Source organism: Cryptomeria japonica, chromosome 10 (genome assembly GCF_030272615.1).
Source record: "Cryptomeria japonica chromosome 10, Sugi_1.0, whole genome shotgun sequence".
Taxonomy (NCBI): domain Eukaryota; kingdom Viridiplantae; phylum Streptophyta; class Pinopsida; order Cupressales; family Cupressaceae; genus Cryptomeria; species Cryptomeria japonica.
Window position 1 is genome coordinate 101,787,200 of NC_081414.1, and position 25,520 is coordinate 101,812,719.

Sequence of the window (25,520 nt, forward strand, 5' to 3'; positions counted from 1 at the left end):
GAGGGGGGGTGAATCAGTTTTCACCAGATTATCAAACTTAAACTATAGTAACAACAAAGATAGCGCAACACACAACACCAAGATTTTGACGTGGAAAACCTGGTTAAGGAAAAAACCACGATAGGAACCTACCCACAATTAGATGATACTCTGTAGTAGTATGTGAAAATATTACAATGGGGAATGCACATGCATTCAGACACATTGCCTAGAGCTCCCTGGTCAAGATATAATAACTCAAAAAGCTACAACCCTCAGGGGAGTATCACTGACTTACAATAAGATTCAGACTACAATCCGGAAGGAATGAACTGCAAATATAGCATCTCCTTATGCCTGATGGCAGTTCCGATTAAGCACATTTGTCTGCCCTGCAACAATCTCTGCTCAATACACCATACCAAAGGATAAATTCCTTTGTTCGCACATACACCACTCTCTGATAATACAAAAACTACATCAATCCCCAATTTACATGACTACATCATCTATATATATTGATCATCAACCTTGGCAACAAGGTCGGCTAAACCCTCATCTTACAATTACAAAATTACATCACACGATACAAAGATCAACCAACAGACCAATATGATGATATACATGATATAACATAGACCTAAATCAAATGCTCAAACCCACAACACCACCAAAAATTATGCCAAGATTAACCGCAACACACTACACCACCAAGAATACCACACAACATGAAGAATATCACTAGATCGATAAAATCACCAATACCGCGCATAAGGATCAATGTGGACCACCAAAACAAATAGGACACGATTAGGAAACACCAACAAGCATATTAGAGCCACCCGCAATAGCTGCACCAACACCACTCTTCAAATCTTCATCGATCAAGATCTGAAACTCAAGAACACTCAAACAACAACAACTCAGACTAGAAAAATAGCTTGTGGAGCACCAAATCATGAACCATCTGAAATGTAGATACACATGAACATCCCAAAATCATAACTCAAGATCTGATCACACTAGAATATACCGGAGGAAATACCGAACTCTACAAAGTACTAATCAGAAAAACCAAACTGCAAATAGGATCAATAAATCATTGAAATATGTTGACATCAATGACAACAACATATCCAAGAAACAACAATGTACAATAGGCTCATTGTCGGGTGGCTCACTACTAGATTACAAAAATGGCTCACTGCAAATATACAAAAAGATGGCTAACTGCCAAAATGCTCACTGCAACTGGAAAGGTTGAACTGAAAAGGTTTGTATCTCCAAATGCATGGGATCAGTTCCAATTTTAAGCTTAGATTACAAATCTCAAACTTTACAGTAGATCCGATTAGAGATCTCTGTACAACTAACCTACAGCAGGTCCAGTAAAGGACTATTGCACTACTGCAATAGTGATTGCCTTTGTTGTTCGCAACTTGCACTTCACACGCTCTGCTATCTTTGCTACCAAATATCTTTCACACATCTCTCAGCTTCACATTCACTCTCACTTGTTTGATCTCACACTCCACATACCATTTCATATGTATATGTATATGTGTTTATATATCGAAGGGTACATATACAAAATAGTGTGTTAGCCAAGCCCAACACATTACCAATATGCTCATGTCGATCTCTACAAGATTTCTACATGCATCCTTTTCATTCTTCGATTACCAATGCATATACCAATATTACTAGAAAGGCTAGATCATCATATACCGAGATTACTGAAAAGAGATAGGATCATTTGGACCCAAGAATACCAACCCATTATCTTAAGATCAAGCCCAATATCTCCAAAAAGTAGAATCCACATGAACCAAGGAAACCGCAACACAAAACTCGAAGATATGCATCTGATAATTACCAAAGCTTTGAACACTGGGGCATATAACCGATACAAGGATCAATAAGAACTCCTAACGCTGGGATACCTGAATCAATGAGAACTCCTAACACCAGGATACCGGGATTAATGAGAAATCAATGAATCCACAAAACTCATCATCCAGAGTTGTCCATGTTGCATATAACTTTTGACCAAAAATGCAACAATTGAACTACACACCATAACATCTGAACTACACATACATTTTGCATACATCTATAACATCCATAACATCCGAACTAATATATGGGCCTTAAAACACAGTCCGGTCCAAAACCGAATGACTAGTTTGACATCAATGACAATATTATTCACACAAGTCTAACAAAGCAAGCTTTGGCACCTCAGCTTGAGTGTGTTGAAGTAATTGATCTCTTTGTATGTTGAGATTCATCTTCCTTCGTTCATTGTCATTATGCATTTAAACATATTTTATTTTAACCCCATTGTAATTATTATCATTCTTGAAGTCTTGTTTGATATTTCTATGTCTACTATCGAGGTTTCTATATAGACTTTCTTCAATTTTGTCTTGTCTCCTTTATGTACTTTTAGGTGAAAAGTATGGGTAGGTAAACCAAGATGAGGGACCAAAAAGATGCCAATTTTTTTTTGCCCAAATGAAGCCATTTGACACGTGCCAAATAAGGTGCTCGCCATTTTTGGTGTGTGCCAAGCCTAAGGTTTGGTCACATTTAACCTATTTGGCAAGCGCCATTTTTGGTGCTCCCGCTTGTGATGGATGAAAATGGAATCAGGTAGATTAGGGTCTAATCCCACTTTCATTCATACATTAGAATATGAAAGAGCCTAAGGAAGTTATTCATTTTGACTAACTCTTATGAAAGAGAGTCAAGGAATACTTTTAGGGTTTATATTCCTTCGTTGATATGAAAGGGAATGTGTCAAATGTAAGAGAATGTCAAACTAAGGTATTAGGGTGAATGTAAACAACTAGAACAACAACAATAATAGTCTAATACAGAAGAAACTACAAAACTAAGACAACAAGTACAAATTTGGAAATGGGAATTTGTTGTGCACCTGATATAGAAAATTGAGCTTGATTTGACTGGATTAGAGCACTAGGTGCTCTGGTCTTAGTAGCTAAACTGGTTTGCATACTGGGAATCTAAAAACTGAGGTTGTCTGGGTCTTGTTTGCCAAATCTGAAGCTAAATGAGGAGGACCAATGCATGGGTGCCCTGGTCCCTAAGATCTAGGTCATGAATCTGCAAATAGGTCTATGCCAGTTGACTGAGATCTTCAGGAAATTATCTGCTTCGACGAAAACCTATAATTGCACCTGCGAGCTGGAAAATAGTGTGTTTGCGGCTATATAGGGTTTTGCCTTAGTCAAACCCCTTGCTTTAGTGATTTACACCTCCACAAATAGCCAATATTGTATAAAAACATGTGTGTGCCCTCGAATCTCATGTGTTTGTAAGATTCAAAATGCAAACTAGAGTTCTACCCTATGTTTTGAGTAAAAACCCTAAAATGAATGTAATGTAATGCTTCATATAAAAAACGCAATGTAGATCTAAAGCAATAATATAGATCTAAAAATGTGATAATGCGTAGATCTGAAACTCAAATAGAGATATGAAAATAACATGAAACCATAACAAACCCTAAGGAGAGATACAAGCCAATCAATAGTTGGTGATCTCCTTGTTATTCTTTAATATCTCTTAAAGAGTCCATGATTGCTAAAGAGGTTGATGAAGACTTGATTAGTGATGAATTTTTTGATTGTAGACTTCACATAAAACCTGTACTTTCGCTTCACATGGATCTTCTTCAATTGCTAGATTCATATCCTCAAATGGGGGAAAGAAAAGGCTATATATATGAAACCCTAACTTTAATTTTGATAATAAACTGACTTAGAATTAATAAAAATTGACACAAAGAAGGATTTTAACATTATAATACCACCAAATTAAGCTCCCAAAATTCGGGGAGAAAAGATCAAGACCAAAATGGTAGCATTTTGGTCCAACCGACTTTTTTTTTAATTTTCTAGCGATGTGAGATATTGTGATTATAAAGTCAAATCCAACACAGTAGGTCAATCCAAGGTGTTTAGATATGTGAAAATGTGCCTTGAAGATTGAAATTAGGACATTATTAGGATTAATTTAAAATAAAATAAAAATGGGCGCACCTAGGGTTAAGGGCCCAATTTTATAATATGTGAATTAATGAAAGAGGACTTTAGATTTAATTAAATTAATAATTGAATGCCCAAAGGAGCCTTACAAATGCAAAATGCAATGGGACACACTAAGGCAAGTGCTAACCTAAGCGTGGAATTGGACAACCATAATTAGGGGTGTACAATTTACGATGCTACAATGCAAATAAGGCGAGTGCCAAATTTGGCACCAACCAAATGGAAATGTACTTTTGAAAGTATATTTCCATTTGGTGAGTGCCAGCGGCAAATTTGGTGCTCTAGCCAAATGGAAATGCTCTTTTGAAAGTACATTTCCATTTGGTGAGTGCCAAATTTGGCACTAACCAAATGTTTAGCATTGGCAAATTGTCTTTCTCTTTAACTCTCTCTCTCTCCTAACAAGAATATATACATAAAATATAACATTTAAGTATAAGTCATATTTCAATATGTATTATTCCTTTTTTATACTTTAAGTTATATTTCATGTATATATTAGTAATATGTTTGAGAGTGGTTTCAAATCTCTAGGAGTTATAATGTAGATTCTAGGTTTTAGAAGATCATTTGAATTTTCAAACAGTCAAATTTCACTAATCAGCATGCTCTTATCAACATTCTCTCACTCTCTCTATGTCACTATCTTTATCTCCCCCAAACTCTAGACCTATAGATCTTTCTATCACTCTTCCTCTATCCCATAGCCACCTCTCTCTATTTGACTATCTCCTCTCTCCCCCAAGATCTAACACTACCTATTTACCTCTCTTTCTTACTCTTCACTCTACTATATGTTTCCTCACTCTCTTTACATACCTCCCCCTCACTCCCTCGCTACCTCTATTTCTCTAGGTCTCTACCACCTTCTCTCCCTTTTTAATTCACCCTCTCTCTCTCTCTCTCTCTCTCTCTCTCTCTCTCTCTCTCTCTCTCTCTCTCTCTCTCTCTCTCTCTCTCTCTCTCTCTCTCTCTCTCTCACACACACACACACACACACACACATTATTTATTTCCCCTTTCTCTCCATTTTCTTGATCACTCCCTCTTCCACACACCCTCTATATCTCCTCATCCCTAAGTCTCTCCTTCCCTCTATCTTTACCTCTCTATATCTCCCACCCCATCTCATTACTCACCTATCCCACTCTATCTCTCTCACATTTATCATTCCCCTAGAGGTCTCTCACCCCGCTCTCCCTAGGCTCTAGGTCTCTGATCTCTATATCTCTCCCCTCTCTAGTTCTTTACCTCCCTCTCCATCTCTCTCCCTTTCTCCTTACCCCCTTTTCTCTCTTTGTGAACTTCTCTCTCTCTCCCTACGCTCTCTACATCTCCCATCTCCTTCTTTACCTTATCTTCCCTACATACCCCCATATATATCCATCCCTCTCTCTCTCTTTTCCCTCTCTCTCTCCTTTCCCTCTCCCTTTCTCTCCACATCCCTATGTCTCTCCCTCTCTCCATCTATACCTCTTTAATTCTCCCTCCCTATCTCATTTATCACCTCTCCCCCCTCTATCTCTCTCTCTCCCCATCCCTATGTATCTCCCTTCCTGCCTCATTTATCACCTCTCCCCCCTCTATCTCTCTCTCCCCATCCCTATGTCTCTCCCTTCCTATCTCATTTATCACCTCTCCCCCCTCTATCTCTCTCTCCTAGGTCTCTCATCCCTCTCTCCCTAGGCTCTAGGTCTCTCACCTCTAGACAGAGAGAGCCCAAGTATGTGTGTGTGTGTGTGTGTGTGTGTGTGTGTGTGAGAGAGAGAGAGAGAGAGAGAGAGAGAGAGAGAGAGAGAGAGAGAGAGAGAGAGAGAGAGAGAGAGAGAGAGAGACCAAATGCAAGAGAGGGAGGGAGGAAGGGAAAGAGAGTGAGAGACCTCAAAGAGATATGTGTGTTAGAGAGAGAGAGACCCCAAGTTGGAGAGACAAAGGGAGGAAGATAGGGATTGAGGCAAAGAGAGGGAAAGACTAGAGAGATAGAGAGAGGATGAGGGAAAGAGAGGGAGAGATTAGAGAGAGAGAGAGAGAGAGAGAGAGAGAGAGAGAGAGAGAGAGAGAGAGAGAGAGAGAGAGAGAGAGAGAGAGAGAGAGAGAGAGAGAGAGAGAATGTTGATATGAGCATGCTGATTACTGGAATTTGATTGTCTAAAATTTATATGATATTCTAGAAACTAGAATCTACATTATAACTCCTAGAGCTTTGAAACCGCTCTCAAACATCTCGCCAATATATGCATAAAATATAAGAAAGGAAAAAGACATTAAAATGCACAACTTATATTGAAAAATGCATTTTTTTAGTTTGGTGCTTGCCAAACTCAAAAAAAATGTATTTTTTGAATTTGGTAAGCACCAAAGTGTTTGCCTTGGGAAACATCAAGCCTTGGTTTGGATTTGCCTTGGGCATACAACCCAAAGGCCTAGACTAGAGAGATAGAGAGAGGATGAGGGAAAGAGAGGGGAGAGATTAGAGAGAGAGAGAGAGAGAGAGAGAGAGAGAGAGAGATGAGAGAGAGAGAGAGAGATGAGAGAGAGAGAGAGAGAGAGAGAGAGAGAGAGAGAGAGAGAGAGAGAGAGAATGTTGATATGAGCATGCTGATTACTGGAATTTGATTGTCTAAAATTTATATGATATTCTAGAAACTAGAATCTACATTATAACTCCTAGAACTTTGAAACCCTCTCAAACATCTCGCCAATATATGCATAAAATATAAGAAAGGAAAAAGACATTAAAATGCACAACTTATATTGAAAAATGCATTTTTTTAGTTTGGTGCTTGCCAAACTCAAAAAAAATGTATTTTTTGAATTTGGTAAGCACCAAAGTGTTTGCCTTGGGAAACATCAAGCCTTGGTTTGGATTTGCCTTGGGCATACAACCCAAAGGCCTATACTACCAATTGAAGCTTGAGACGTGTGTTTTTTTCAAAAGAGAAAATTTCTCATTTTTTGTCGTGCTCTTCATTAGTTTTGCACGTGTTTCAATGCAAAAAAGAACACCATGATGACATTAAGCTCTCTCTTAGCTATCCAATCATATCATTTTTTTCACATTTTGATCAAGTCAAGGTTTTCATCTCTAATTTCATTTGTTAGTGTGTCCTTTTTTTGTCAAAAACTAGCATGTCGTATTTTGGGCCTAGATTTTTACTCGCCCATCGAATTTTGAAACAAATTACATTTTTAGAAACTAGACTCCATTATACACAATTTCAAAAAAAAAGATTTTTGATTAGTTTTCACAAATTTTATGGGGGAGCATGCTCAATTTTTATTTTTTTTAGGATGTGTCCACTTCAAAAATTAGTAAAAAATCATATATTCATTTGAAAATTAGCCAAAAAATTTGGCATAAACTACATAGTGTTACCTAATTTCTCACTGGAGCGATTTTAGAAATTCTAAAAAAAATGTTGACATTTTAGGGGGAGCACACCAAGTGCTATGTTATGTTTTTTAGAAAAAAAACAATAGTACCACTTTGTGTGCTTCCCCTTTTTGAAGCCCTTAATCTCCATTGCTTTCAAAACAAATTAGTAGTTTAGAAAGTAGACTCGAAGCACTACAACTCTTGTTCTTGTTGCATCTTCATATTTTGAGTGTAACTATCTTCATTTTCTCATCAAAGTTTAGACTTTGTTGATTTTGGAAAAAAAAAAGAGGCATCTTAAGACTCTTTTTTGGTCCCCCATCTTGGTGCACTTACTTGTACACAAAAACCACAAATAACCTCATTATATGAGGGAGATAGCCCTCTCAAACGTTGAGGAAGATTGCAGTTTTACAACAATCTCTCCAACTATTGGAATGATTGTCATTGTTCTTCAAGTAAATAGGGTCAATTCAGTGAATTAATCGTAGTCACAAATCTATTTTCCAACCCAGAGTTTCTCAAAATATATCAAAACTGTTGGATATCCAAACATTTGTGCCCCAATGTGATAGTAGTGCAAATTTTCTAGAATTTTCATTGCATGATCTTTGAATTTCACTTACAACAACTTATAGGTTGTTGGTTCCTAATAATGCCCTAGTAATTAAGACACATTTCCTTGACCGAAGGGTTCAATTCTCTACATCACTTGATCACAAATTCATTAATCAGAAGCTCATTCACTTGTCAACCCAGGAACGTATACTTGAAATAGATCTGCACTATATGTGCACCAAGAAACTCATAAGGAATATTAACTTAAGCTTGAAGCAACTAAATAAGGAATTAATGGAAAGCATTGAATTTTAGTGTTGGTTCTACTGATATCAGTTTAATCTACTTAATATGAAACTTATAACTTCGTGTAGAAAATAAACTAACCAACTGTTAATCATAAACTTTTTTTTCCTTTGGTTGCAAGAACAGTCACAGAATGAAGTTTATGTGGCTGCAGGATAGTCAACTGAAAGATTCTAACCAACAAACATAACTTGCTAATGAACTCACTCAGTAGAGTGTGAAAGTAAATGAACATGGATGCTCCCCAAGTGGGCTCCCTTGGATGAGCTTCCAGAATCTTAACCAAATCTAAAGATTACAATAGCATCATAAACACATTGATACTCTCAATAGCAAAAGATGACAGAACTGAAATCTCTTTTATTATTTAGACTATGAAAACAAAGTACACTTGATACTTAGAAAAGATAAAATTGCATTACATACTCCATCCTTAACTGATGGATTTATAAGAGATTCTATAACTAACTACACAACTGATCCACTCCCAGCAAACTAGGAGGACAACTTTTATTAGAAATAAAAGCATAGAAAGATGAATCATTCTAGGACTCAATCTTATGCACAAATATAGGCCAAGGTTCCTTCTAGATTTCCTCAACAACCCGACACATGTTTTGAAGCAACAACCGCATCAACCACAACTAGGAGTTTGTCATAATCATTAGTTACTAGCTTGACTGGTTCAGGACTCCTATTTGATCATGACCACAATTCTTTGAATCAACAATAGATGTCCTTTGTTGACTCGGTCTCACAACCAGCTGCATACACAAGGGTTAACATGTACAACATATATTTGCATAATACTACCTTTAGTCAACATTAATCAAGCATTCCCTTATCATTAATATAGATTTAGCATATCATTTACAAGGTTGATCAATAGATAGCAAAGTTCATAAGTTTTAAACATAAAAAGGCTTATATCTATCTCAACTGTAATGTCTGAGTCACAAAATGACAAATATAACATAACATAAAGTTCATATAAAATGACCAAAAAGGTAACTGATCATAGGCATTTCTAGTTAATTTTTGTGTTAAAATTCAATAGTTTAGGTGCCTAGATTTTATTTTTATTTTCCTTTCCTCTCTAGGATTTTAATTTCTATGTTTCTCATTCAAAACTCTTTTGTTTTATTGAGATAAATTAGAATAAGGATGTTTTTTAAGATTTGAAAGTTATCTTTGATTTAAATTCTTATTATATAGTTAGAAGGATAAAAGTGTCATTCTTTCATTCCTTTCTCTTTTTATAATAATGTCTACACTTAATTTATTTTTATATCCTTCACCTTACATAGATGTCTAATGTCTATAGTCCCTTTTGCTAGTATAGCCTTCCATAACATAACACTATCATGCAAGTGTTAATGACATTGTGCATGCTCTTGTAGCCCTTCACATGCTAGATAATGGCCAACCATCAAATCAAAAACCTTACACATGGCATTTGTGAAACATTTCATCTGCAAACAATAGAACATGAATGCCAATCATTAGCATCCCAACTATTAGTAGTTGGAAGATTAAGAGACATTAGTTTTAGGACATGAATCATGTACATATAATCATTTGAGTCATCTAGTTGAGGATCAAATAATAAAGAATAGTCTAGGAAAATTAGTTTGATTTGTTTGCCTCTTTTTAGTCATGAGAATTGTCATTCTCAAACTTGTTAACTAAAACCTCCATTATAACCTATTTATTTTTGCATTGAGTAGAAGTACAACATTACCATTAAAAATTCTTCTACACATTTACATATGTATTGGATAATTATGTCTTTGGTTTTCTTTCACTTATTCTACAACTTTATCTTTCACTAAGATACAATTATCCTCTAAATATCCTAGAACCCAAATCAAATTCATACTCTGCCATGAATAGTTCCACCTAGCACTTATTGCGTCTATGTAATAAGCATTAAATTTTTCGTGACAATTACCCATCCGAGTACTACTCTAGCTTAAATACACTCCATCATAAAGTTTCCCTACAATCAATAACTCTAACCTCTGAATAACTGCATGAAACATTCTTAAATCATAACAATACTAAAAATAGACTTAAGACGACCTCTAAAAAATATTTGACATTATTCCCGAAAAACATCATTCATACATCATAAATATCAATAATCCATTTATAATCATAAAATATAAATTCTTAGAGACCATGTCATACAACAAAATAAAAAATAACTTAAATTACACAATTAAATTTTAATAAATAATCAAATACCTCTTCATAAATAATCTCACTTCACTAAAAAATCTAGGACTTAATATAAAACATTACATCCCTTAATTGTAGGGTGCAAAAGTAAACGCATCAATTAGAAAACAAGGCTCAGAAACTGGTGGGTGGACTGTGGAAAGAATAATTAATAATGTCTGCGATGCTCTTTACAGAGAACAACACGACTGGAGATTGCACAGATATGTCAATCTTACAAGATCATCATAGTCAAGTGTTTGATCTTCACAGGCACTACATATTTATTTTGTCCATTTCAGCAACCGGCCCAATAAAATTTTCTCTCCGTTTTGATTATTTTGGGCTCTTAGCAATTCAATCAATAGTTAAGAGGACTGGTACCTAATTTCAACAGACGAATTCCTTTCTCATGCTCTGCAAATTCATGAATGATTACTTCCAAGGAAAAAACAAACAAAATGGTTAGTGCAAAGACTTTTTAAGCAACCTAAGGTGACACGTTCGAATTCGAGGGAAGAAATTTGCATATTTGATATCATAATTTTTTTTCCCATCTCGTATGATTTAATCACCTGACATCAGTAGTTTTGGCGGGTCTTTTTGGGTGACTGTTTCATCGGTGGCAAATGGAGTTTATGTTGACGTGCTTCATTTTATACTTTTTGAAGGTTTGGGTTCCCTGTATATTCCAAACTGGCTTGCGGCATAACTTTTCTTTGAGTGGAATAATATTTCTCATGGGATTCCAACTGCTGAGCACTGATTGAGAAGGGAAATGTAGTGAATTGTAGTGTTCGTCAGGGTTTGCTGCAGAGATGTCTGCAATTTCTTTGTTTGTGGAGAGAATTATGTTCGTTTTGAAATTACCCGGGTTTGCTGCAAAGATGTCTGCAATTTCTTTGTCTCTGGGAAGAATTCTGTTCGTTTTGAAATTACCCGCTTTGTTTTAGGGGGGAATTCTGTTGACTCACTACTACCTCCTATGTTCGCTAGGAGAGTTCTGTTAAACGGAAAAATAAGCTGCTTATCTCTGAGGAGAATTATGTAAGCTGACAAACTACCGGCTTTGTCTTTAGGGAGAATTGTGTTAACTGACAAGCCATCCACCATTAGATTAAGTAAAAATAACTGAGGAGAACAGTGTCTCATTATTTGGGACATGGCAGGGGTGAAGGAGCCTTTTCTCCCTCTTAAGCCTGTTGGAGCTGCTCCTAGGACTGTTTTCCAAGGATCAGAAGTTTTGGGTCTCAAAAAGAGGGGCCAGGGAGTGAAGTCCTGGATAAGAGTAGGTACAAATGCGATTTCTGAACATCTGGATGCTGATAAATTCGCCATAATGAAGCGGTGCGGCCTTCCAGCAAGGGATCTGCGTGTTTTGGATCCAGTGTTTGATTACCCTTCGACAATTTTAGGCAGGGGGAAGGCAATTGTGGTGAATTTAGAACAAATAAGGTGCATTATAACAGCAGATGAGGTTCTTCTTTTGAATTGTTTGGACATCTATGTGTTGAAGTATGTTGCGGAGCTGCAACGGCGTCTGGCTGTAAGAAACAGTTTGGCTAATAACATGCGGCAATCTAGACCACGGTCTTCTCGACAGGAAGATAAGGTGGATGTGACCACAGGCACAGAACCACAGACTAACAAGCTTGGAAGTGATAATTTAACTGATTATTTTAGCAGTTCATCTGCAGACAATTTACCATTTGAATTCAGAGCGCTGGAAGTGGCCTTGGATGCAGTATGCACATATCTTGACACTCAGGTATGTTGATAGGGATTTTCCGTTTTATATGCAGAAGATCGGTGGGAGTTTCTAGGACGGGTATAATTTTGTTCTTGTTTTCAACGTTACAGTTCCCTGTGCATATGTTGAACATTGCTATGAATTGGATTTTGCTATCACTTAGCATTTATTTACTGAGTTCTTGTAGCTTAATGGTTACATTGATAGCAAATATGATCTCTAATATTAGACATTACAAATTGGGGAATATTTAAGAGCAAATAGGAAGCAACTTGAAATAGAACTGACTAAACAAAATGGTAAAAAATAAACTGATTATTACCAAATGTGAAGTTCAAAGTGAATTTATAATAAACGAAAATTTTAAATTACCATTAAAAAAGAGGAAAATATTAAAATAAATATTTAGTTGAAAAAAATCTGTCAAATAAATTTGTGGAGCTTTACCATTTTTCTGAGTTTGTTTTTCAAACTGCAACTATTTTGTAGTTAAAGTTGTTGAAAGTGGTTCCTTTTCAGTTGTATACTGTATTTTGTATTCTGAATAATGTTGAAGTTCTAATATCTACAATCTTCCAATTTTGCATATGCATATGCACATTCACATGATACACATTATTAGCACCTTAAGCTGTGGAGCCTTCAGGGCTTAAGGAACAAAACAAAGAGATGTCAAAAAATGCAATTACAATTTGCAAACAAATTTACAATCAACTGAATAATGCACTGTTGAACTGGACTATTTTCCTCTCCTTTCCCGTCAACATGACAAAAGCATTTTACTCATACATACTCGTAACTCAATAGAATAGAGAATATTTTTCTTTATATTCCCACACACAATCAACTCATCTGACCCATAATTCTTCTTGCCGAAAAATCTCAAGCAAAAACAAGTGCCCATATGTCCATAATTTAAAAAGGTTCATATTAGCTGTGGTATTGTTTATCTAGATGTGTGCATAATTGACTTAGTTTGCTTTTCTATCTTTCATAAGGCAAATTGCACAAACAGCTATTTTTCTCATTTCCTTTGGTTTGCCTATGCAGTGTAAGATGTACTCCTAAAAATGAACAAAAACAAAAACAAAAGCAGCAGTAACTTGCCTATTTAGCAAGCACCTACAAGCTCTTGGACACCTGCTTCACCAAAATGCTCCATCTACAAAATCAAAATCCCATAATTTTCTCCAACCTCAAAGACAAAGAAAGTAAACATTATTGTGTAGCTGATGCTAATGTTTAAAGCGCAAGGTTTTGGATATTCAAAATTAGTAGAAGGAATATCCATTAGAACTAGAAGATCAACATTCAAAGTGAACTAGAGAAGATAATGAAAACTACTGTTTAACTGACTGCCCATGGCCCTCACACAATCAAGAACTCAACTGCAACGCCAGGAGCTCCCAAAAGGCTAAGTAGAACCACAATCTCTAATCAGAAAGATACCATCAACTATATAACTACACTGTACTCCCACTGAACCCTGATCTAAAGCCTCGCATGACACCATAATTAATTGCTATAGGTTCCAAGTTGTAGTTGTCTCATGTATTCTAAACATATATCTCATTGTTTCATGTTATTGTTGGAGTTGTAGGGTGATAGATTGAAGCTGCAGTATGTGTTTGATCCTGAGAAAGTGAGCAGCATTATCTCAGTTGTGTTGAAAGAGTTCAAGTCAAGGAGTTGTGTGGTGGAAAAAGAATCCAAAGATACAGATGATATAGAAGCAGTATAATGTTGTAAATAAATGTATAAATTGTTGGTGATTGCATATATTGAGAATATTGTCTGTCTGAAAAAATCATGAAGTAAAATGTTTGAACAAAAATTCTAGTGCTAATATTGTATAACTACATTGTGGTATTATAATTGTAGAATATGAGTAAACACCTTTGACAATTTGACATTGAGTTTATCTGAATAATAGTGCATTGACAAAAGTGATAGCCATCGATTGCTAGAGAGCATGGTTGGAACAGATGGTTAATCTTGCAATCTGGACATGCTCAAAGCACTTTTGAGGATTGCAAGGCCCAGCTTGCTCTTAAGCTTTGTAGCTGGGTAAAATAAAAATGTCCTTATTCGTACAAAGTAAGTCCCATGGTCAAAATAGGGTTGGTAGAGCTACGTTGGAGACAAAATCTTTTTTACTTTTGATGTTTACATGGTTTTCTAGTCTTTGGATGCAGTTTGCCAGTGCATGGCCTCATATAGTTGGTTTTGAAATATTTAGTTAGGACCTCAACCATTACATACCTAAGATCAACCAATATGGAAACTCCCCTTCTTATAAGATGTCAATAAATTACATTTCAACCACCTCAACATCAGTTAAATTCCAATGCTTCCTGCTAACACCCCCTACCTATAAGAATACCTAGTGTTGGCACCCCATTTTGTTGTGTCTCATTTTTCCCTATATGCACTAAAGGTTTGCATTGTGCTTTTGATTAGCCTAGTTTTATAACCAATTTGATTAATTCTGAATGAGCTAGTCATGCTTAGAACGTGCCTTTGGCTGTTGTGTTGCTTTCCTCTTTCATGTTTTAGTGGCCAATTGTGAAATTTGTCAAAGTGTCAAAGTTTCAGTGCTCATATTGGCATACCTTCCCTTTCAATCTCAACTCCTCGCTCCATCATTTCAAAAATCGGCTAGGTGTTGTGTTTTGGGGGGTTTCCATGCTAGCATGCTTTTCCTGTTACTCCCAAAACCATATCTAGAATCCTTGTGAGTTGCCTAAGTGTTGCACTTGTCGGCCTTTCAAGCTTTGGTGTTCCTCTTACGTTTTTGTTCTTCTTTGTGATCCCCAATCCTCGAAGCCCAAAAGTCTTCATAAACTTAAATCCTTTATCTATCAGACTTTCAAACATCCAAATCCATCTATCCCTTGGTACCAGCTCCCCAATTCTGACACTCTAATCCTTGGCTTGTCGGACTTCTTTATCGCTTCATCCCCTTTGGACTTGGCATTCTAGTCATGCTTTCCTTGAAAGTCTGGGTCCCCGACATTTCCCTTGGTGCATTTCAAGTTTCTTCTAAGTCTTTTAGATTTCCAACCTTCCCCTTCTCGGCATGCCTTTCCATCCATTCTTCAAAGTTTGAAACTTTCCAAAAACTATAGTCAGATCCTTCAAAGATAGGAATGGTTAATTTATGTGTCGTCAGATCATGATCTATGTTAAGCGGTTAAGCTCTTCTCCAAGGAACCAAAGCTCTAATACCAATTGTTAGCTATCTGGGCAACTGAGAGGGGGGATGAATCATTTGACAACAAACTTTTCTTCAATATTTTCACAAATCCAAAATAACCAACAAAATTAATTTAAACAGATATAACATGAAAGCACACATACAAAACAGATCAGACAACGAACACCAAATATGACATGGAAAACCCAAGAAGGGAAAAACCGCAGAGAATGTTAGTTCTCAATATATAACACTGGGTAAGGTGACACCGATTAAAGTGATTTTTACAAAGGGTGGCTCACTGCCAAAATGCTCACTACAGGCGGGTTCACTACCCAAAAAAAGACTCACTATCGAAGGAAGAAAGAAAAAGATAATCCACCACAGTAACACAATCTGCAATACCGGAACTGTTTCTGGTGCCTCAACAACAACACACTTCACACATCATCAACAAATCGGATTTTTCCTTTTCAATCTTGCATATCTTCCATATATCATTACCACAAAATGCCACACTAACTCATTCAGATCATCCTCATATTTATACTGTCTCCGGGAAACATAATCTTTCTAAGTCGGCCAAGACAGAAATGTGAAATAGGTCAACACTAAACATTCTGGTGGTGGGAAGGAATGAGAAGTAGACCATACCACAACACACATCATCGGTTAGATCAACATGTTACATCCATCACAAATTTTAGACCCAAATCACGACTCACACGCTACACAAACGTCATTACTCATCGAATTTCGAACTTAATCTGGACCCAAAAAGCACTATCCAATACAAAAAAAATTTAGAATGGAACCAAGATACTCATGAATACAATCGATCAACACCATATCCGGTAAATAGAGAAATCCGGATCATCATCAACACAATCAATCAGCACTGAATATCAACTGAAACACATCTTCCGAAGCACCAAAGATTCTAGGAATGCATCTTCTGGATCACTAACACCAATACCATATGTTGACATCAATGACAACCATCAACACCACATTCGCAATAGATAGACAATGTTCAACTACTTCAGTTATATTTGTACAACTTGAGGTCAGACCATCATTCTCCAAGTCATGTTTTTCAATGGAATTTGTGAGCATTTTCCTTGTCCTTGAAAGTGAATCTGTAAACCACTAATGCCAGAGGCAACACCTATAGAAGAATGGGTGTGTCCCATACTCCTTGGAAACACAAACACGCAATCCATGATAAATTTAGGTTTAAAATATGATAAAACCTAGACAAAAAGATATGGCCACCACCTACAACTATAGGAAACCGTGGATTTCCTGGGCCCTCATGCAAGTTTGCACGTTTCCCTTTCTGATGACTTGCAGAAGGATATATGTGTTATAAGTCCAGTTGTCGTTGCACCAAAAGATCGACCTGTTAATGCCTGATACAACCACTAGACTTATAGAATCCACAGGAGGTGGTTAAGCCATGTCACAAACCCGAGCACTGCACTGCACAGCACAAGGAGACCAAGGGCACACACCTTGCAACAATCCCCCCTACCCTAGTGCAAGCGAGGGGTTTGAACCTGTGACCAAGCTTTGATACCACTTGTTACAAGTGCGCTTGCTGTTGCACCAAAAGATCGACCTGTTAATGCTCGATACAACCACTAGACTTATAGAATCCATAGGAGGTTGTTAAGCCATGTCACAAACCCGAGCGCTGCACTACACAGCACAAGGAGACCAAGGGCACACACCTTGCAACAATATGCAGATTGAGATTCATTTTTCAAAGGATGACATGTTTGGACTAGAGAGGAGCATAGCCAAAAGAAGAATCATGTAGCAAAACTAGAGGGTTCATAGTTCCAAATTTGGGCATTGCATTTTTGTTATTGTAATAATTTGGGTTTATCCCAAAAATGTAATAATACATATAACCATTGTAGATCAAGTGATTAAAGGTAGGTTTGACCTTGATTGAGTGTCTTCCTATGCATTGTGTATATGTTTGGATGTGTTTCTAATTATTTGATGAACCAATTGACTGTAAAATCCCTGTAAAGCTTTTGTATGGTATCTTCTCATAATAATAAAGGAAATGTATGGGTATGTCCATGGATTACTCAGTAGGCTCATTTAATAGTTTGCAACTATCAAATTATTTTTTTAATGATGTGTAGAGCCTAGCTTGCTTATGCATTTTGAAAAGAATTGTCTTTGTGACATCTTGATTAAGGTATCGCCTTAGCTTCAATTATTGCATGTTTGAATGAATTTAGGGACTCTATTTCCCAACTGGATAAAGGCACCAATCCGTTATTGGCTCTTCTCCCCTTCATCCTCTACACATGCAAAATACATCAATTTAAACATCTTTTCAGTCTCATTAGTTTTAGTGTTTTTTAAATTGCCATGTTTGAATATCCATAACATCTAAGGGATTATTATAAAACACATTCTCAAACACTTATATGGCAGGTCATTTGTTTTAATAAGCTGCTTGACCTTGAATATTGCAAACCAGCATATAGGTACAAGTGACAACCGAAATATGGGTGTACTATGTGGCAGGTATGATTTGTATTAGGTTAAGTGTTTTTCTTTAGTGGTGATATCCACCTTAGGGAAACCCCCCTTTGTCTTGTAGAGCTAGAAGTGAAGGTCTTACCCACCTCAATAATTGGTCCTAAGTTGCGTAGTTTGACTATAAGTTTGTGATAGTCTTCTTAGGTTTAACACCCTTGGCACTCGGGAGATTATCAGGCCTTAGGTATTTGGGGTCCATAGCTCAGAGCCTCAGATCATCAACACCTTGATCAAGTTGTTAACAATGCTTTTGCAATTCACCTAGTAGCCTTTCCCATGCCCACCATGGAAAGCTCAGATAGATGCAAGAAAAATGACCTCTTTCCCTTGGAGATGAGGAGCCTTATATTTGAATTGGAGCAAAAGCTTCAGCAACCAATAAATTTATTTGGTGGAGCAGATAACTTTAACATGCGACAGCAATTGGTGGACATCAATGATCAAGAGGTGGTTTGCTGGCTGGATTTGCAAACTCCACACTCTATACTGATTAAAAAAAATTGCATGACTTAAAGTGTACAAGTTTGTGGGAAATAATGGAACATCCCTAGGGAATCACAACAATGTTGGCATCCCCCTAAGGCCCCCCATTAAGGAATCTTCCCAAGAGATATCCCCATGGTGTGGGGGCATCCCCATTATTTTTAATAAAAGGACATGATGGGGATGTTTCATCCCTGTTCCACCATCCCAAAATATCTGAAAATTGTGTCCCTAGGAAACAATACTTTTATCTCATTTCATCTAAAAAGTTGCTGATGGTTATGATTTTTCAGGTAATGATTCTAAAAAAGAGCTTCTGGAAAAAAATGCAACTTATGTTGTTTACTCTTCAAATCGAACTTTTTCTAAACAATCTTACAATCTAATGAGCTGTTGAAACCTCATGTACATTATGGTCATAACTCTAGTTAATTTTTTAACTCTTTCCAAGTATCCAACTGTCTCTTTATCAGTGACTAATGTTTAACCTATAACATCTAATCAATAATATTATGTTCATTATAAATTTTGTCTTTAACCATAGAATTAGGATTAGCATCAGGAATTGCATTTGAACAACATGCGACTTGGTTTGCTGCTAATCAGTCATATATGAAAAGCATCATTTTTTATGCAGACCACAGATTTGACTGTAACTGCAGAATTTTTTAGGATGAAATGGTTAGTCTTAAATGCAGTCCAAGTATAGATAACATATCTTGACTTGTGGGTGGCATGAATATTTAAGTCACCATATATAATATATCATAAATATCTCTGTTCTTGTATGATATGATTGCTACAATTTCCTGCTGAGATAATTTTGTTTCCTGTCACCCACCAGGCAATGGAACTGGAGATTGAAGCATATCCTTTATTGGATGAATTGACCTCAAAGATTAGCACATTGAACTTGGAGCATGCACGCAGACTAAAAAGTAGACTTGTCGCTTTAACACGTAGAGTTCAAAAGGTCTACAGCTGTAAAAGTTTTATTTCTAATTCATGCCAAATATGTAGTCATTAAAGATGGAACAAAACTTATTATAGGTTGATGCAAAAAAGAAAAACGTCATCCTGATGATGGAGCACAGAGTGTGAACCAAAATGTTGATGCTAAACATTACTACACAGTTAGACCCAGAAGCACCCTCAAACACTATCACGGAAATATGATGTCTCATATACTTTCCTTGCTAAAAAACTGTGTTGCAGGTTCGTGACAAGATAGAACAACTGATGGATGATGATGAGGGTCTGGCTGGGATGTGTCTAACAGAAAAGAAAGAACGATCAGAAGAGAAAACAGAAGAATGTATGGAAGATGCACTTTATAGGGCTCAATCTTTGCAAAGTTATATTCCTCTAGGGGCTGGGTGTTCAGTTTCTGATCCAGTTTTCCCTTTACATTCTCGAGATGAATCTCAAAAGCATGAGGAACAATTAAGCTGGGAACACATCAGGCATGAAAGTACAGATGGTGATCAAAAGATGGAGAAAAAATTTAACTTTGCATGCAGCAGATATGAAAGTACAAATGGTGATCAGGAAGACATAGAGGAGTTAGAAATGTTATTGGAGGCTTACTTTGTGGTCATCGATAGCACTCTGAACAAATTAACTTCGGTATGCAGATCGACTAAACACAGACTTACTGTCTACATTTATTTACTTCACTGTGTGGTTTCCTTTGTTTAGGTTACATTCTGTATTGTCTGTTGAAGCTGAATGTTGCAGAGAAGATTGCACAATCTGTGCTAGGTGCATGTCCAGTAGAAGGAATTTCCCTCCTTGCTGGAAAGGATGCATCTAGGGTTGGCTGAGTAATTTTCTCTGATTTTGCTGGTTGTAAAAACTGGGCTTTTGCAGGATTTCTGGATTTCATGCAAGTTGATTTCCTAAACCCTGGTCTTATTGTGTTCCAGCTGAAGGAGTATATAGATGATACAGAAGACTTTATAAACATTCAACTGGTCAGCAATTTTGTTTTAGTAATCCTTTTTACTTATAGATATTTGAGTTAGAGTAAGCATTTCAATTAATTTTATTATTGAAGATTCATTTTCTTGGCAGGACAATGTCCGGAACCAGTTGATCCAGTTTGAGTTGTTGCTCTCAATTGCAACTTTTGTTGTTACCATCTTTTCTTTTGTTGCTGCCATGTTTGGAACGAACTTCGCCATTGGAATTTTTGAACAACCACATGCTTTCAAGTGGGTTCTATTAGTTTCAGGATTAGGTGGAATTCTTATATTTTGTTCTTTCTTATTGTACTCTAGACATCAAAGACTAATGCTCCTCTAAAAAGCTATAACTAAAGTAATTTATGCATCGCTGATATATAAGATAGAAATTGTGTGGTTCATGGGGTGAAGCCTGGTCCTCTCAATGTTCACATTGCTCCTTTAACTAAAATGCAACAAAAATGTGTCTGTGCATTGGTTTGCAGGTGAAATATGTTTGAAACTTCCAAGCAGTCTCACCTATTGCTGGGATTCATCCATCTTGCTTACTACTAAACATTAGAGGCAAGCCAATGTTATTTTACCTGCTCTATGGCCAGCTATCTGTTTTTGTGTATCATGAAAAATAAATTTATGGAAAAAGGAAGAACTTAAGTCCAATTATTGTTTTCAAATGTGCAAATCACCTGTACATGTTCTTTGTTTTAACTTTTAACTGATTTTAAAAAATATATATTTCTGCATCCAAGCTATTTCTTTAGAAAATTTTGTAATTACTAATTACAGGCGCAGAATTTAATCAAGTGAAATTAAATTGGATATGTTTCCATTGTCGTTGTTGTATTTGGACTTCTCAGAATGAACCCAATCAATTATTTGAACATTTTTCCACCTCTGGAATTGCTCAACATAAAACAATATTGGAAGTCATAATCATTTATACCTCAAGACATCTCCAAAAGTTAGCTCCAAAATTGAAAATTGGATCAAGGTACATTCTTTGTATGTCCTGCATGATTTATTAAGTGGCAACCCTGTAATCATATGCAAATATGTTATATACATTTTGGACAACGTAATGGACCCTGTGATCATATGCAAATATGTTTTATTCAAGTTGAATAATTTAATGGACCCTACAATCATATAGATACCGAAGAGTATCAATTAACTTCCTTTCTATTCCAGTGGTTTTATCTTCTTCAATTTATTTTGCAACACAATAACTATGGTAATACAACTGGGATGGTAAACTTGAGAATTGTCATCAGGATGTTCAATTTGGGGAGTTGAGATCTGAGCATTTTACTTTTATTTTTGCCTCCTCTGCAGAGAGTGATTGGCTCATTCAAATTTTGAAAAGGGTGCTAAATGAAAAGGATCCTATTACGGTCCTTTGCTAAAACGTTAAAAGTTTTGGTTATCTGCCCCTAGCTAACATTATTCTTTATATCATTGCAAACAATACAATAAAGATGAAAGGATGATTATTTGGCCTCCAATAAGGGTCATTAAATGATTGAAAACAGAAAAGGAGGATGCAAAAGGTGAGGTCAAACTGATGCTTTGCTAATTGCAAGCGCATTGTGTCCTTTCTGGATCAAGGAGAACGCACATGCATTTCATTTTTGGTATTTTGTGTGGCTTTCTCAATTTAAAGCATTTGTGATTTATGGTATTTAATTGTGAGGAAGCAATGGTTGATTTGATATTAGTGGTGGAGGGAGTGCAAACAAAAATAATTGCACATCCAATCAACTGGCAGTCAATGGCTATATTGTTTATCTATTATATAATATTTTACCTCATGTTTTACCATGTTTCTCATTGTTAGGGAGACAGCCAAGTGCTTCAGACTCTTAGCAAAGCAGATGAATGGTTAATGTATCTATAGTGAATAATTAATTTTATACCATCAAAGCAGAAAGAAGTCATTTGTGCTTCCCCATTGAAATAGATTCTTTCTTTGCTGCTGTATTCTGTTTCTGCATGGATTCTCCTGCAAGACATTTTTGCTCTCAAGTCCAGCCATGATTTTTTAACATATTTCATAAGTAGATTTTTATGCTTATTATCATACCATTCTAGGGCCATGTTCTTCTAGTAGTGCAAACTATGCAGGTTTCCTCTGTTAATCATTAGAGACATCTAAAGTATTTCTACTACTTTCCACATTTAGAAACATGTCTTTTGCCCTAAGTATTTTCATCAAAGATTATAATATTTCAACTTTTGAGTTACAGTTACATAAATATTTTACAGTGGACTGTTTGCCTTGAAGGCATCTATTAAAATCAGAATAAATTGAAGGTTCATGAAATTGTAAAAACCAACTGGACAATGGAGGTGGACATAAAGAGGTACAATCAGTTGCCCTTAATGAGTTTCACTATGGTCCTATTATTGGAACTTCCCAATGAAAGAATAAGGATAGGGTTTAAAGATAAGAAAAATGTAAAGGCAGGATGGACCTAGAGTTTATGTTTATGGTGGTAGTACTTTTTGGAATAGGTACTTGTAATGTTGTAAATTGCATACCCTTGCAATTTCACATTACATAAAACCTCCCTTTAGCCTAATAAAAGACATTTTGCAATTATACAATGATTTTGCTAAAAACTTCCCTTTACAATAAAATTGGACCACTCTCCAATCTCAGTCTGATTTTTCCCAAATAGATACACAATGTTCAAATGTCCACACAATGTGCTAACATCCTGCAAAAATGTGAGATTCGTGAGTGTTGGAGCGTTACATTTTTTGCATTTTGCCAACATAACACCCTTGTCAGCTAGGTCAGGCGTCACAGCCGAATCTGGACCTTCTGTTTTGGCTTAGAGACTTCCATTTAGAAAAAAGGGAAAAAAGAGTTGACCCTCTCTCTCTCTCTACGTATGCATACATATAAAACACATTCACTTGAAGCTTTTTGATACAGCTCTAACTGGTTTTTGATCACACTCTGAAGCTGCGGTGCATGTCTCTCCCTCTCATACTATTGTTGTGAAGCAATCTCACAGTACTTGCAGAATGGTCTCCAAAAGATATTGACAATTTTTGAAAAGATTCTCATTGCTGGCTGGGTTGGCTCTCCTCTATTGTGGGAGTTAGATATTATTATTTAAATCATTCATAGTATAATCTATTATCTTCTTAGCAACATATTCATTTACTGTCCTTCATTTCATGTCCATACTTTTTTAATCTATTGTGGCTTTCCGTGGAGGTGGAAACACCAAAACAGAAGTTTGACTTAAGCAAGCCCTTAAACAGCCACCCTGAACCTCTCTCTCTGTTTCTTTGTGTGCAGGTTTTGCAGAAACTTCCTTTGTGGAAATTTTTGCAGATTTTGGATATTGGTGATTTATTTCCTTCTATTTTATTGTGTATTTAAGTTATTGCTATGATCGTGCTCTGTTTTGTCATATTTCACACTACTGCCTACTTGGAACCTATGTAGGGTATAGAGTGTCGTTTCCTGGAGTATATATTAGCCTGTCTATACGAGATGACAGTGCCGCATTGTAATCTGCATGCAGTGCTTGCATTTGAGGCAGAGAGCTAGTCCTAATTCCAAAAAACTCCTCATTACTTCTACATTCTATTCCTGAAGTTATCTTGCTCAGATTATGCAAGCATATTCATATTTTTGCTCTGTAATTGAAAATCATATAAAAGACATTGTAAAATTATCCGTTGATTTCAATTACAATTTGTTATTAAATAGATAAACTAGAAAATTGTGACATCTCTCGAATGTCTGAGTGTAAGGAGGAAAATTGAGCTCTCAGAGGACTGTCACCCTTTTGTATAAGTTCACTTTCACCCTCTACTGTTATATATTTTATCTCAATTAGTCTTCAAACCTTCAAAGGAAGTATACATTTACATCAGACAAAATCAGTGTGTAATCTAATGCATACACTTTCTTCGGTGGTTAACAAACGATAAGCATGAATTATAAAACACCAAGTTAATGATCTTATGTGGAATTACCATGCTTCTTGCAGACAACTGTGTAATTTTTTACATCAATATTTTAAATCACTTTGTAATCCATCATCAAGAAGAGGTGAAAATAGTGTTTTTGCATCAACGTCTCAAATTATACTCCATGATCCATCATTGAGAAAAGGAGAAGAAATATTGATACCATCAACATTTCAAATCACACTCTAATCCATCATCCATAGGAGGAGAAAATAGTTTTTGCATCAACTTTTCTTTCTCTTCTTCCTATTGATGGATCATAGGGTGTGATCTGAAATGTGGATATAAAATAATACATAATTTTCCACTAGAAGCATTGCAATTCATTATGTAGACTGCAGATATATAATGTATTAAATGGTCTTATGTTCCTTGAGTCAAAATAACACAGCTTTTTTAGCTCATTGTGTCAACTCAGAATTGAATGTACAGAATCGTGATGAGTGAATCATTTTTATGCCAATTATATTACTTCAAATTGAGAATATAATATTTTTAATGAGTCATTATTGCATTGTCTATCATACTTGAGAGTTGAGATTATGCAATGAATGACTTCGACCAACAGTTGAAATTTCATGACATATATGAATTATTAGAAAAAACTCTGACCCATATTTACAAAGACAGATTTAGATAAGGAAATGATTCTATTGAATATCATATGGTAAGGAAGTATATTTATATCAAAGAATTTGACCAGTGAAGTGGGCTCATAGCATAGACATTTTTTTATTAATTACACGCCGTTCAATTTATTATCCTACAATTATACCTTCTAAATCCTTGTAGACTGACTGCTACCGACTCAGCACAAGCCCCAACTGAGACTATCATATCCTCATCATCCTTGTTCACACCCCACCACCGCATTATGATATTCGCCATGCCTTCATTAATCTTGCGGTGATATTTCAGGGTTCATGCTTCTTTTAAAGATAACATAGATGCAAATTTGTTCATGCATTACTTCCATAAACAATTTCTACAATTTTTTCAATCTTGTAAGATCAAATTCAAGGTAATAACTTGCAAATATTTAAAAGAGGTAATCAGT

At 36.1% G+C, this 25,520-nt stretch overlaps 1 protein-coding gene across 9 annotated transcripts; it reads left to right on the plus strand.

Moving 5' to 3' along the window:
- The first annotated feature begins 10,599 nt into the window (after window positions 1–10,599).
- On the plus strand, window positions 10,600–24,259 carry LOC131072560 (magnesium transporter MRS2-10). Of its 9 annotated transcripts, none has more exons than XM_059213213.1 (7): window positions 10,601–12,283; window positions 19,354–19,482; window positions 19,725–20,135; window positions 20,435–20,482; window positions 20,583–20,722; window positions 23,784–23,832; window positions 23,934–24,259. In XM_059213213.1, the coding sequence occupies exons 1-7, from the start codon at window positions 11,678–11,680 to the stop codon at window positions 24,036–24,038; spliced, it is 1,488 nt and encodes a 495-aa protein (XP_059069196.1). In that variant the 5' UTR covers window positions 10,601–11,677; the 3' UTR covers window positions 24,039–24,259. The 9 variants fall into 9 exon arrangements, 5 of the variants coding, with proteins under 5 accessions (XP_057864727.2, XP_059069196.1, XP_057864722.2 ...); XR_009359155.1 differs by lacking the exon at window positions 23,934–24,259 and adding an exon at window positions 20,959–21,037 and having other exon boundaries at window positions 10,602–12,283; window positions 23,784–23,798; XM_058008739.2 differs by lacking the exons at window positions 23,784–23,832; window positions 23,934–24,259 and adding an exon at window positions 23,442–23,770.
- Window positions 24,260–25,520: the final 1,261 nt, after the last annotated feature.